At 37.4% G+C, this 14,611-nt stretch overlaps 1 protein-coding gene across 1 annotated transcript in view; it reads left to right on the top strand.

Moving 5' to 3' along the window:
- LOC115225663 (S-formylglutathione hydrolase-like) overlaps positions 1-14,611 on the top strand; it is a 30,702-nt gene continuing 16,091 nt past the window's right edge. Inside the window, 7 exon segments of the mRNA XM_036514534.1 lie at positions 1-117; positions 7,108-7,200; positions 8,227-8,315; positions 10,670-10,768; positions 13,607-13,624; positions 13,627-13,730; positions 14,170-14,234. Of these exon segments, the coding sequence (XP_036370427.1) occupies positions 7,130-7,200; positions 8,227-8,315; positions 10,670-10,768; positions 13,607-13,624; positions 13,627-13,730; positions 14,170-14,234 (446 nt within the window). The 5' untranslated portion in view covers positions 1-117; positions 7,108-7,129.

The following is a 14,611-nucleotide window of genomic DNA, read 5'->3' as shown; positions in this document are numbered from 1 at the left end:
ATTGGTTGGTCACAAAAGAAAAGACATGTGACAAGGCAAGAGAGACAAATGGGAAGGTCCTGTTGTTTCTAACGCACCTAGCTTTCCTAAGTTCGAAACTTTTTCCTTTGGACGCAGGTACGTAATTAAGCTCTTAATTGACCCTTTATTTCTCTGTATCTTTTTATATATTAACTTCCTCTGCCTGTGTAGAAGAAAAACACTAACTATATTAAGTGTTTAATTATTTACACAGTTTAATTATCAATATTATCTTGGTGTAACAAATTTATAAGCCCCAAATCAACCCCGGTTAAATACATCTATGAACCGGCATACAGTTCCTTTATTTCTCTGTATCTTTCTATATATTAACTTCCTCTGCTTGTGTAGAAGAAAAACGCTAATTATATTAAGTGTTTAACCCTTTAGTGTTCAGATTACTGTTAAATATAATGCTTTTTTATTTAAATTGTTTTTAATTAATCATGCATTATCTCATAGCTTTGAGGTTTCAATGATGTGATTGTTTATTTTTAGACTGTCAATGTAGGTTAGGTGTGAGAGGTTGGATATGGCCAGTTTGAATATAAAATATGTAGAATATATTGGGCCGGATTTGGCCAGTTTAAACACTAAAGGGTTAATTATTTACACAGTTTAATTGTGAATATTATCGTGGTGTAACAAATTTATAAGCCCCAAATCAACCCCGTTAAATACATCTGTGAACCGGCATACAGTTCCTTTATTTCTCTGTATCTTTTTATATATTAACTTCCTCTGCTCGTGTAGAAGAAAAACGCTAACTATATTAAGTATTTAATTATTTACACAGTTTAATTATCAATATTATCTTGGTGTAACAAATTTATAAACCCCAATCAACCCCGGTTAAATACATCTATGAACCGGCATACAGTTCCTTTATTTCTCTGTATCTTTTTATATATTAACTTCCTCTGCCCGTGTAGAAGAAAAACGCTAACTATATTAAGTGTTTAATTATTTACACAATTTGGATCTTTTCCTTTTCAAGGCCAGATTTCAACACAATTTCTAGTTAACTAAACATTTTAAAACTTCGTATACTGGTAGAATGTGTCAAAATAAAACATTTTTGGATCCTTTCCTTTTCAAGGCCAGATTTCAACAATTTCTAGTTAGCTAAACACTTTAAAACTTCGTATACTGGTAGAATGTGTCAAAATAAAACCTTTTTGGATCTTTTCCTTTTCAAGGCCAGATTTCAACACAATTTCTAGTTAACTAAACACTTTAAAACTTCGTATACTGGTAGAATGTGTAAAAATAAAACATTTTAAAATCTTTTCCTTTTGAAGGCCAGATTTCAACACAATTTCTAGTTAACTAAACTCTTTAAAACTTCATATACTGGTAGAATGTGTCAAAATAAAACATTTTTTTCTCTTGGTTTTCTTGAGAAAACTGTAATTTGTTTGTTTAACGTAGTTTAATTTTTCGAATTTTAACCAATCCTATGCTCTCTTTTGAGCTAAAATCATTTGCTGCGTCTAAAACTGAGACAACATCCTGTAACTAACCCTAAACCTACCCCCTAACTCTAAATTTTTTTTTCTTACTTGTTAAATTAATTTAATTGTTACGCGAGTAAAAAAAAACTAAAGCAATGGAATTAAATTAATTTAACAATTAAGAAAAAAAATTTAGGGTTAGGGTTAGGTTTAGGGTTAGTTACAGGATGTTGTCTCAGTTTTAGACGCAGCAAATAATTTTAGTTGAATGGAGGTAATCGATTGGTTAAAATTGCCGAAATGCTCGGATTTTCAGACAAAATATCTTACAAACTATAGAATTTTCTCAATAAAGCCAAGAGAAAAAGATGTTTTATGAACACATTCTACCACTATACGAAGTTTAAAAGTGTTTAGTTAACTAGAAATTGTGTTGACGTCTGCCGTTCAAAATGAAAAGATTCCTCTGTTTAATTGTCAATATTATCTTGGTGTAACAAATTTATAAGCCCCAAGTCAACCCCGGTTAAATACATCTATGAACCGGCTTACATCACGCTTTTATATGTACAGCCTATAAACCAAAAACGTTCCGACCCTAATTATCTTTCTGTTATGTACAGCAAACAAGATCAAATTACACAATGTAACACATACTCTCTCTCTTTTACTTGTTTCAGTCATTTGACTGCAGCCATGCTGGAGCACCACCTTTAATCCAGCAACTCGACCCCAGCACTTATTCTTTGTAAGTGACGGGGACATAAACACACCAACAAATATCTTACAATCTATAGAATTTTCTCAATAAAGCCAAGAGAAAAAGATGTTTTATAAACACATTCTACCAGTATACAAAGTTTAACATTTTTTAGTTACCTAGAAATTATGTTAAAAACTGCCGTTCAAACCCAAAAGATCCGAAAATTGTTACGTTGTGTTATTTACAGAGTTTAATTATCAATATTATCTTGGTGTAACAAATTTATAAGCCCCAAATCAACCCCGGTTAAATACATCTATGAACCAGCATACAGTTCCTTTATTTCTCTGTATCTTTTTATATATTAACTTCCTCTGCTCGTGTAGAAGAAAAACGCTAACTATATTAAGTGTTTAATTATTTACACAGTTTAATTATCAATATTATCTTGGTGTAAATAATTTATAAGCCCCAAATCGACCCCGGTTAAATACATCTATGAACCGGCATACAGTTCCTTTATTTCTCTGTATCTTTTTATATATTAACTTCCTCTGCTCGTGTAGAAGAAAAAACGCTAACTATATTAAGTATTTAATTATTTACACAGTTTAATTATCAATATTATCGTGGTGTAACAAATTAATAAGCCCCAAATCGACCCCCGTTAAATACGTCTGTGAACCGGCTTACATCACGCTTTTATACGTACAGCCTATAAACCAAAAACGTTCCGACCCTTAATTATCTTTCTCTTATGTACAGCAAACAAGATCATATTATCTAACACGTCCTGCGATGATTTTGGGGTGGTATATTTAGCAGGCTTCGTCGGTTTGCGGCCTATAAAATGTTAACCGTTAGTTTTTAGTGAATGAGCTAGACTGATTTATAGCGTAGTAGTTGGACTTTAAACCCCTTATAGTATTTAGTTTAGGGTTTATCGGGTTTCTCTCTCTGTTTCTAACGGAAACGACCGTTTCCCCCACCTCTCACTTGTTTTGAGCACCATATGTGTATAATAAATAACTCAAATCTCAGTATTTAACTGAGATTCTAAATATTCAATTAAACATTCTCGCAGACGTTGGAAGAATCGCTATTTTATCAACCCCAGATAAATACCTCTAGCTATATTTTTTTTTAAATATTCTGTCAAGGTCAGCTTTCCATTTTGCCCATACGATGTCGATAAAATAAACCACTGATCGAATACTAAACTCGCTTTAATATTCCTGTTCAGCATTTTCTTTATAACTTTGGTTAATTATTTTTTTTTCTTTACAAAATTTATTCGGTAAAATTTCAAATCAGACCATAAAGGAGGACGAAATACCTATTTCTTTACTACCCACAAGGGGCCAAACACAGAGGGGACAAACAAGGACAGACAAACGGATTAAGTCGATTATATCGACCCCAGTGCGTAACTGGTACTTAATTTATCGACCCCGAAAGGATGAAAGGCAAAGTCGACCTCAGTGGAATTTGAACTCAGAACGTAACGGCAGACGAAATACCTATTTCTTTACTACCCACAAGGGGCTAAACACAGAGAGGACAAACAAGGACAGACAAACGGATTAAGTCAATTATATTGACCCCAGTGCGTAACTGGTACTTATTTAATCGACCCCGAAAGGATGAAAGGCAAAGTCGACCTCAGTGGAATTTGAACTCACAACGTAACGGCAGACGAAATACCTATTTCTTTACTACCCACAAGGGGCTAAACACAGAGAGGACAAACAAGGACAGACAAACGGATTAAGTCAATTATATTGACCCCAGTGCGTAACTGGTACTTATTTAATCGACCCCGAAAGGATGAAAGGCAAAGTCGACCTCAGTGGAATTTGAACTCACAACGTAACGGCAGACGAAATACCTATTTCTTTACTACCCACAAGGTGCTAAACACAGAGAGGACAAACAAGGACAGACAAACGGATTAAGTCGATTATATCGACCCCAGTGCGTAACTGGTACTTATTTAATCGACCCCGAAAGGATGAAAGGCAAAGTCGACCTCAGTGGAATTTGAACTCACAACGTAACGGCAGACGAAATACCTATTTCTTTACTACCCACAAGGGGCTAAACACAGAGAGGACAAACAAGGACAGACAAACGGATTAAGTCGATTATATCGACCCCAGTGTGTAACTGGTACTTATTTAATTGACCCCAAAAGGATGAAAGGCAAAGTCGACCTCAGTGGAATTTGAACTCACAACGTAACGGCAGACGAAATACCTATTTCTTTACTACCCACAAGGGGCTAAACACAGAGAGGACAAACAAGGACAGACAAACGGATTAAGTCAATTATATTGACCCCAGTGTGTAACTGGTACTTATTTAATTGACCCCAAAAGGATGAAAGGCAAAGTCGACCTCAGTGGAATTTGAACTCACAACGTAACGGCAGACGAAATACCTATTTCTTTACTACCCACAAGGGGCTAAACACAGAGAGGACAAACAAGGACAGACAAACGGATTAAGTCGATTATATCGACCCCAGTGCGTAACTGGTACTTAATTTATCGACCCCGAAAGGATGAAAGGCAAAGTCGACCTCAGTGGAATTTGAACTCACAACGTAACGGCAGACGAAATACCTATTTCTTTACTACCCACAAGGGGCTAAACACAGAGAGGATAAACAATTTGAACTCAGAACGTAGCGACAGACGAAATACCGCTAAGCATTTCGCCCGGCGTGCTAACGCTTCTGCCAGCTCACCGCCTTCCGCCCTTAGTACTATAAGCCTTTTCACTTGGTCTGTCATTGCTCTGCTCCTTCTACTCCTCCTCCTTTCAATAAATTTACTGGTGGTGGTGCTGGTGGTGGCAGTGAAAAATCCCCTTCTTTCTTACCTTCCTCTCCAAGTAAAAAAAAGGCTGTGAAAATGTCAGACTTAAAGGAGATCTATTGTATATGACAGGTAGACTGACTCTGTGTAAATACTTTGTCACAGATAAGACAGACAGTCTTTGTATCAGCTGGCATAAATTATAATTAGTAACCTAATTAAAGTTGATAAAACACCGTACTTTCTAAGCTGTTTATTGTGTCATATACCCCATGAATCTCTAGATCAGTGCTTTTCAACCTTTTTGCTGGAGCGGAACCCCAAGGAAACATTCCACTGGCTCGAGGAACCCCTCTGCAATAATTTAATAGTCTTATGCACACATATCTGCACAGGAGACTTTAAAATTACTGCCGATTTTAGCAGTTTTGTAACTTCTTGCGGAACCCCTGGACTGTACTGGCGGAACCCTGGTTGAAAACCACTAATATATATATATATATATATATATATATATATAATATTAATTAGAGACAAAACCACTATTTTGCAAATCAAACAAAGAAAGACTTAATCCAATACATAAAAAAGTTTAATATAAATTAAATAAAATTATATTCGCCACTACAATTGTTTCATGTCTCTTCTCAGGACATTCATCTGAAATCCACCTGATGAATGTCCTGAGAAGAGACATGAAACAATTGTAGTGGCGAATATAATTTTATTTAATTTATATTAAAATTTTTTTATGTATTGGATTAAGTCTTCTTTGTTTGATTTGCAAAATAGTGGTTTTGTCTCTATTAATATTATATAATATTTTACTATAAAATTGGATTCAATCCTAAATCTGATTTTCCATGTAAATTTGGATTTATTCCCTAATATTTATTATTATATATATATATATATATATATATATATATATATATATATATATATATATATATATGTATATATTAGTGCTTTTCAACCTTTTTGCGGGAGCGGAACCCCATGGAAACATTCCACTGGCTCGCAGAACCCTGGTTGAAAACCTCTGCTCTAGATGTTTACTCACTGGGAAAACGGGCTGTGGTAACACCATCAACCTGTTAGCATGGTTGATTAAATACCAACCCTACCATATCATTACGAAAATTAACAGTAACCTCATCAAAAGATCTAAGCTCCAAAATAATGCATGATGAATTCAAAGCAATGTAATTTATATGAGTATTGCATTTGACTGAGTAATCTGAATGCTTAAGGATTAACATCAGCAACCCTCCCCGCTGTATAGTGGTGGTGGTCGTGGTTTCTTTAACCCTTTAACGCTATTCAAAAGAAGATTTGTTTTTCTAGCTCCGAGCTGGGATCTTTTCCGTTTGAACGGCAGTTTTTTCTAGCAGTGTCATATGAAATTGTCACCCATAATTATGACCCTAGTATCGATCTATTGCATTTCAATCTGTTTTAGGGTTAGGGTTGGTTAGGGTTAGGGATCTTTTCGGTTTGACCGGCAGTTTTTCTAGCGGTGTCATATGAAATTGTCACCCATAATTATGACCCTAGTATCGATCTATTGCATTTCAATCTCTTTTAGGGTTAGGGTTAGGGTTAGGGGTGGGGGGAAGGGTATCCTTTTTTCTTCACAAATGTAAATAAACCTAATCTGTTTCTTAAACGAGGGACATTTTCATACGGCACAGAATGTTTTTTTTACCTCAATAGACTCTTACTCTTTACTCTTTTACTTGTTTCAGTCATTTGACTGCGGCCATGCTGGAGCACCGCCTTTAGTCGAGCAAATCGACTCCGGGACTTATTCTTTGTAAGCCCAGTACTTATTCTATTGGTCTCTTTTGCCGAACCGCTAAGTTACGGGGACGTATATATACATACATACGTATGTATGTATGTATGTATTTATGTATGTATGCATGCATGAATGTATGTATGTGTGTGTGTGTGTGTATGTGTGTATGTATTTATGTATATGTATGTATGCGTACAGATATACACACACAATATGCTGTATGTATATATATATAGTTAAATGACTTGGCTGCTCTCATTATTCCTTGAATTTTCATGCATTCTGTTGTTTCTTTTCTACTTTTGTCAGGTTTCTTAGTTTGAAAGTAATAATGAGTAATCTTGAACAGGTATCATCGAACAAATGTTTTGGAGGCTTCCAGAAAGTCTTCAAACATTCCAGGTAAACAACACCCTTCCTTCTTTTGTTTTTCCTGCTTCTCTCTTTTACCTGTTTTTCTTCTTACCTATTTCAACGATAATAATCATGTACACACTAAATACCGTTTGAAAACCTCAACGAGATATTAAGACCGAGCCGAAGAATTCTTTGTTTCCAGATTGAAACGTAATTTATCAGCACTTCGCAGGCATAGCAATTGGTTCACCATTATCCCCAGCGGTAACAAACATCTATGCGAAGTACTTTAATAAAAGTCAGGTTCATTCTTTATTCATCATTATCATTCAGTGTCCACCTTGCGGTTTATTGGAGGCAGATTTTCTGCGACTGGGTGCCCTTCCTGTCACAAACTCTCACTTGTTTCCAAACAAGGTAATATTTCCCCATGGTCAGACATGTTTCTGCAGTATATTGGGAGTGAAGGACACTGCTTGTATGACAGGGGCACCCATTTTAGGACTAGCGCATGGAGTCAAGAAAAGGAGACACACCTGTTTCTCTCCTCTCCATCAATCTATCCATCTACCTGTCTATCTGTCTATCCATCTGTTTATCTATCTGTCTATCTCTGTCTATCTGTGTGTCTATATCTATCTGTCTTTATATCGATCTGTCTTTCTTTCTATCTGTCTTTCTGTCTGTCTGTCTTTCTATCTGTCTGTCTTTCTATCTGTCTGTCTATCTATCTGTCTGTCTGTCTGTCTATCTATCTCTCTTTCTATCTAACTGTCTATCTATTCATGTCTGTCTGTCTGTCTATCTATCTATCTGTCTATCCATCCATCCATCTATCTATCTATTTTTTTATCTATCTGTCTGTCCGTCCATCTGTCTGTCCATCCATCCATCCATCCATTTGTCTGTCTGTCTACCTATCTATCTAGCTAGCTATCTTTCTATCTATCTGACTGTCTATCTATCTATTCATGTCTGTGTGTCTGTCTGCCTGTCTGTCTGTCTATCTGTCTATTCATCTATCTATTCATTTGTCCGTCTGTCCATCTATCAATCAAATTCTCTTTTCAGTTCTGAATTGAAATGTGAAATGAAATTCGGTATTTATTTACCTGCGAAATCTGAATTTGGCAAACTTCCTGTGCTCTATTGGCTTTCCGGTGAGTTTAATTCCCTTAGTCCCTGATTCAATTACTGGTACTTGGTTAGATGGCAGGGGAGAACAACAGACCCTTTCTGATACAACAACCTCATCATCATCATTAAATTGTGGCCCTGCAGGAAGAAATTTACTTCCCCACTACAAGGTCCTGGGATCAGTTCCGATGCATGGTACCTTAGGCCAGTGGTCTTCAACCAGGGTTCTGCGGAACCTTGGGGTTCCGCCAGTACAGTCCAGGGGTTCCGCAAGAAGTTACAAAAGTTCTAAAATCTGCAGTAATTTTTAATTCTCCTGTGCAGATATGTGTGCATATGACTATTAAATTATTGCAGAGGGGTTCCTCGAGCCAGTGGAATCTCTCCTTGGGGTTCCACTCTAGCAAAAAGTTTGAAAAGCACTGCCTTAGACAAATGTCTTCTACTATAGTTCCAGCTGACTAAAGACTTTTGAGTGAATTTGGTAGCCTAATGCTAAAAGAAGCCTGTTGTGTTTGTGTGTGTGTGTATAGCCATAGGAGTGGCTGTGTGGTAAGTAACTTGCATAGCAACCACATGGTTCTGGGATGATATATTATCATCATCATCATCATTGTTTAACCCTTTCATTACCAACCCGGCTGAAACCAGCTCTGGTTCTGTAGTACAAATGTCTTGTTTTCATAAGTTTTGAATTAAAATCTTCCACCAAACCTTAGTCACAATTTATATTCCTAACACTAGCTGAATGATAAATAAGTTATTTTACTAAATTCTTTGTTATATTTAAAATAATTGAAGGAAACACAGAGCATCTCAAAATAAATACGGTAATGAAAGGGTTAATTCCGCTTTCCATACTGTCATGGTTTAGACGGTTTGACTGAGGGTAGGCAAGCTAAAAGGCTGCACCAGGCCCTGAACTGGCCCGGTATGGCTTCTACAAGGCTGGATGCCCTTCCTAATGTCAACCACTCTGAGAGTGTTTTGGGCGCTTTTATGTGCCACTGGCTCAGGTGCCATTTGTGTGACACCAGTATCTGCCACTACTGCAATTTTACTTAGCCTGATGGGGCTTCTTCTTAAGCACGACATAATGCCAAGGCCTCGGTCAATGTTAAAAGAAGCCTGTCGTGTGTGTGTGTGTGTGTGTGTGTGTGTGGTGTGTGTGTGTGTGTGTAGGCATAGGTGTGGCTGTGTGGTAAGTGACTTGCATAGCAACCACATGGTTCTGGGATGATATATTATCATCCTCATCATCATTGTTTAATGTCCGCTTTCCATACTGGCATGGATTTGGCAAAGTTTCCACAGCTTGTCTGTCGCTACGTTCTGAGTTTAAATTCCGCCGAGGTCAACTTTGTCTCTCATCCTTTTCATCATCATCATCATCATCATTGTTTAACGTCCGCTTTCCATGCTAGCATGGGTTGGACAGTTCGACCGGGGGTCTGGGAACCCAGATGGCTGCACCAGGCCCAGTCTGATCTGGCAGTGTTTCTACAGCTGGATGCCCTTCCTAATACCTAAAGCATAATCATCATCATTATAAACATCGTTATTACCACCACCACCACTGCTGTCATCATCACTTTTATCGCCATAACCACCACATATATATATGTATATATATATATAACAGGAAGCTTTATGAAAATAAACAAAAGACGAAGGCAGGTGGAATACAAACAAACAATTGTATTAGTATGGCGCTCAGGAATAGAAATAAAACAAGTCTTTTACGTTTCAAGCCTACGCTCTTCGACAGAAATATATATATATATATATCATCATCATCATCATCATCATCATCATCATCATCATCATCGTTTAGCGTCCGTTTTCCATGCTAGCATGGGTTGGACGGTATATATATATATATATATATATAATATATATATATATATATATATATATATATATATATATATATATTCATCATCATCATTATCATCATCATTTAACGTCCGCTTTCCATGCTAGCATGGGTTAGATGGTTTGACTGGGGTCTGGGAAGCCAGGAGGCTGCACCAGGCTCCATTCTGATCTGGCAGTGTTTCTACAGCTGGATGCCCTTCCAAACGCCAACCACTCCGTGAGTGTAGTGGGTGCTTTTTACGTGCCACCTGCACAGGTGCCAGACGAGACTGCCAACGGCCAGTCAAAAAATTAAGTATCAGTTGTATATTGGGGTTAATCTAATCAACTTCCCCCACCTGCTTCTAAAATTTCAGGCCTTGTGCCTGTAGTAGAAAGGGTTATTAAGGTAAACAATCTGTCAGAACCATTAGCACACCTGACAAAATTCTTAGTTTCATTCTGGCACTTTATGTTCTGAGTTCAAATTCATTTTCTCTTTAAATTCTTCCCCCACCAGGTGCGACATGTAGTGAGCAAAATTTCATAACAAAATCTGGTTTCCAAAGATATGCAGCAGAACACAACATCATCGTTGTTGCACCTGATACATGTCCAAGTAAGTATACAGTTTTAGCCAATTCTATACAACATGTCTGTTGCTTCACCAAATACATACATACATACATACATACATATATATATATCTGGTGCCAAGGACTCTAAATTTGCCATCAAGATGTAGGACAAGATACTGTGATAGCCTGGGCTTCAGAGGCCCACAGCTCTTCAATATCCTCCCGAAGAACCTGAGGGACCTGCATGGGGTCGATGCGGATGTCTTTAAAGTAGGACTGGATCTCTTCTTGTCAGGTGTCCCGGATGAACCAACTTCACGGCAGGAGGTGCAGATGAGGGCAGCTGCATCGAACTCTCTCATGCACCAAATGGCAGTTGCTAAAAAGCATTCGTGAAGTAAAATCATGTAGCAACACCAAATGGCGGTTGCCCCAGCATGGCCGCAGCTCGTGAGCTGAAACTAGATAAAATAAAAAATAAAATAAAATATATATATATATATATATATATATATATATATATATATATGAATATTCCTTGTATTGTTTGTCTTGTACTGTTTTTTCGTTGTTAAAAAAGTCCGTTTCCTTGTTTGATTTTATGTTTTCGCTTCTCGTGTTCTACGTTTATTTGTGGTGTCCTGTACTCATATATATAAATGCATGTATATATACATATAGATGGAGGTATGTATATATATGTATGTATTTATGCATATGTTTTATTTATTAAATTGTTTTATATACATATATATATATACTAGCAGTATCGCCCGGCGTTGCTCAGGTTTGTAAGGGAAATAACTATAAAGCATTTTAGAGAGTTATAGCGAAAAAAATAGCAAAAAAATGGAAAAAAAATGATGGTAAATTTTTTTGAGAGTTAAAAAAGGTGGAGTTGCGTCCCCTAGACAGTCTGTGGTTTGGGTTTCTGATTCTCGACCCCCATGTCGAATTTATCGATTTTTTTCAGAACTGGGGGAACTTTTCAAAATTTTCGCTGCGTTAGTTTTGAATTATGACATTGGGCTATGCGGTGTGTCAAGTTTCATCAGAAGCGGTTGAAAGCCGTGGTCAGGGTGAGGGTACGAGAAAACAGACACACAGAAAACGCACAGACAAACTGCCGTTTATATAGCGATATATATATATATAATATATATATATATTATATATATATATATATATAACATATATATATACATGTTATAGGATCGTGGTTTCGATTCCCAGACCAGGCATTGTGAGTGTTTATTGAGCGAAAACTCCTAAAGCTCCACGAGGTTCCAGCAGGGGGTGGTGGTGGCGATCCATGCTGTACTCTTTCACCACAACTTTCTCTCACTCTTTCTTCTGTTGGCCTGCTCGCTTAGCCAGCAGAGTGGCTTCATTGGAAGGCTAAAACAACGTGACCAGCGATGTGTAGCAACATTTGATAGCCTGGTTGGTCACGGTGATGGTGATATATATATAGGCGCAGGAGTGGCTGTGTGGTAAGTAGCTTGCTAATCAACTACATGGTTCTGGGTTCAGTCCCACTGCATGGCATCTTGGGCAAGTGTCTTCTGCTATAGCCCCGGGCTGGCCAATGCCTTGTGAGTGGATTTGGTAGACGGAAACTGAAAGAAGCCTGTTGTATATATATATATATATATATATATATATATATATATATGTATGTGTTTGTGTGTCTGTGTTTGTCCCCCTAGCATTGGTTCACAACCGATGCTGGTGTGTTTACGTCCCCGTCACTTAGTGGTTCGGCAAAAAAGACCGATAGAATAAGGGCTTACAAAGAATAAGTCCCGGGGTCGATTTGCTCGACTAAAAAAGGGCAGTGTTCCAGCATGGCCGCAGTCAAATGACTGAAACAAGTAAAAGAATATATATAATATATATATATATATATATATATATATATATATATATGTATGTATGTATGTATGTATGTATGTATGTATGTATGTATGTATTATATATATATAAGAGGAATGGAATATGGAGACAAACACATAAGAGGTTATTTAAATCATTTATATCACCGACATACGTTTCGATGGATACGTTAAAACTAAGATTAATACAAGAGTAAAAATATTGTGGGATAATGTATGAATCTCTTCAAGGAGGAGATTAAAAATAACAGTGTTCATTAATAAGCCATTTTCACAGATGTAACTAATTATGATAAATGATTTTTAATTTTAATTAATCCATCGAAACATATATCAACAAGCTGTATCGGCCCCTTTGCCTTTCCCTTGGATAACACTGATGGCGTGGAGCGGGGAGGCCGTATGCCAGAAATATGTCCCAGAGCACAAGGCCAAAACAATAGGAGCAAGATTCCAAGAGACAGGAAGCTCCTCATGAGACGATGGACGAAGGTTGCAAATCGTCTCAACCAACATCCCAAAAGTAGCGAAACGTCCCGCCTAAAAACAACACTGATGGAGATCGAAAAAGGCTGCAACAATCCTATGTGAGGGAGAAAGCAGACAAAGAAGCCTGGGTTAGAAAATATTAAATCAAACCCAAAGCCTTCTTTCATTACGCGAAAGAACAGTCTCAGTGCACTACAAGATAGGACCCCTTCTCCAAAAGGATGGGCGACTGCTGGTATTCCATAAACAACCTTACCCGAACTTGTACCTTGGAGGGTAACTTTCTAGGTGCAATCCCATGGTCAGTCATGACCGAAGGGGGTCTCAGCTCAGTATATATATATATATATATATAAAGTTAATCCAAACAAGAAAACACAGAAAAAAGAGAAAAAAACACAGCAACGCAGGACGTGGAACAATTAAAGTATTATTGACGCTCAGGAAAGAAGGGATATAGTTGTTTGTATTACTGTTGTCCTTCACATTTTACAGGGGCATTTTATGAGCGCAAAAAGATGATGGCTATGACCTTCAAAAGGATGTTGCTTCCTATGTGGATGCAACTCAACCAAAATGGAGCACCAACTACCGAATGTATTCTTACATTGTCAAAGAGGTAAATTCTACCATTTTACAACATTTTAACCGCCACCATCACCACCACCACCACCTTTATTTCATGTCATCTTTATATATAAAACTGAAGTTGTGTGTGTGTCTGTCTACTACCGATTTAGATTCCTAACTACTCCACATTTTGCGGTGCAGTTTTAAACCAAAATCGGGTATCTTATAGTCGTGATTCATTTCGAGCCCTTCTGGGTATTAGCGCGCGTCTACGATGAGTCTACGATTAAAAAAAAATTACCATCATTTTTTCGTTTTTTTAATGCATTTTTTGCTCTGTTTATATAAGGGAAGTAACTCTCTAAAATGCTTATATTTTATTTCCCTTACAAACCCGAGCAACGCCAGGCGATACTGCTAGTTATTATTATTATTATTATATTATTATTAGATTCATGTGTAACAAACCGTGATTTTGATGTATTCAGCTGCCAAAATTGATAGAATCCAACTTCCCAGTCTTACCAGAAAAGAAATCCATTTCTGGCCATAGGTGAGTCAGAAATTTCTTTTCTTTGACCCTTTGCCATCCCTTGTCCCTTCATGCCCCTAAAAAAAACAAAGCCTTTAAAAAATTTCACACTGATTTTAGATTAAACTTTTATGGTAATCTTTCACGGTCTGGAACAGAAGGACCCTATGCGACTGTTCGCTATGGTGTTTGACCCCCTACTGAACATGCCGTATGCTCAGTGGTGGTGTGGTGGTGGTGATGGTGGTGGTGGTTGGTGGTGGTGTGATGGTGTGGTGGTGATGGTGGTGTTGGTGCGGTGGTGCTGGTGGTGGTGCTGGTAGTGGTGGTAGTGGTGGTGGTGGTGGTGGTGCTGATGGTGGTGGTAGTGGTGGTAGTGGTGGTGCTGATGGTGCTGG

This window comes from Octopus sinensis, linkage group LG28, assembly GCF_006345805.1.
Source record: "Octopus sinensis linkage group LG28, ASM634580v1, whole genome shotgun sequence".
NCBI lineage: Eukaryota > Metazoa > Mollusca > Cephalopoda > Octopoda > Octopodidae > Octopus > Octopus sinensis.
The sequence above is the reverse complement of the archived record's forward strand: the minus strand, read 5'-3'. Positions and strand labels throughout refer to the sequence as shown.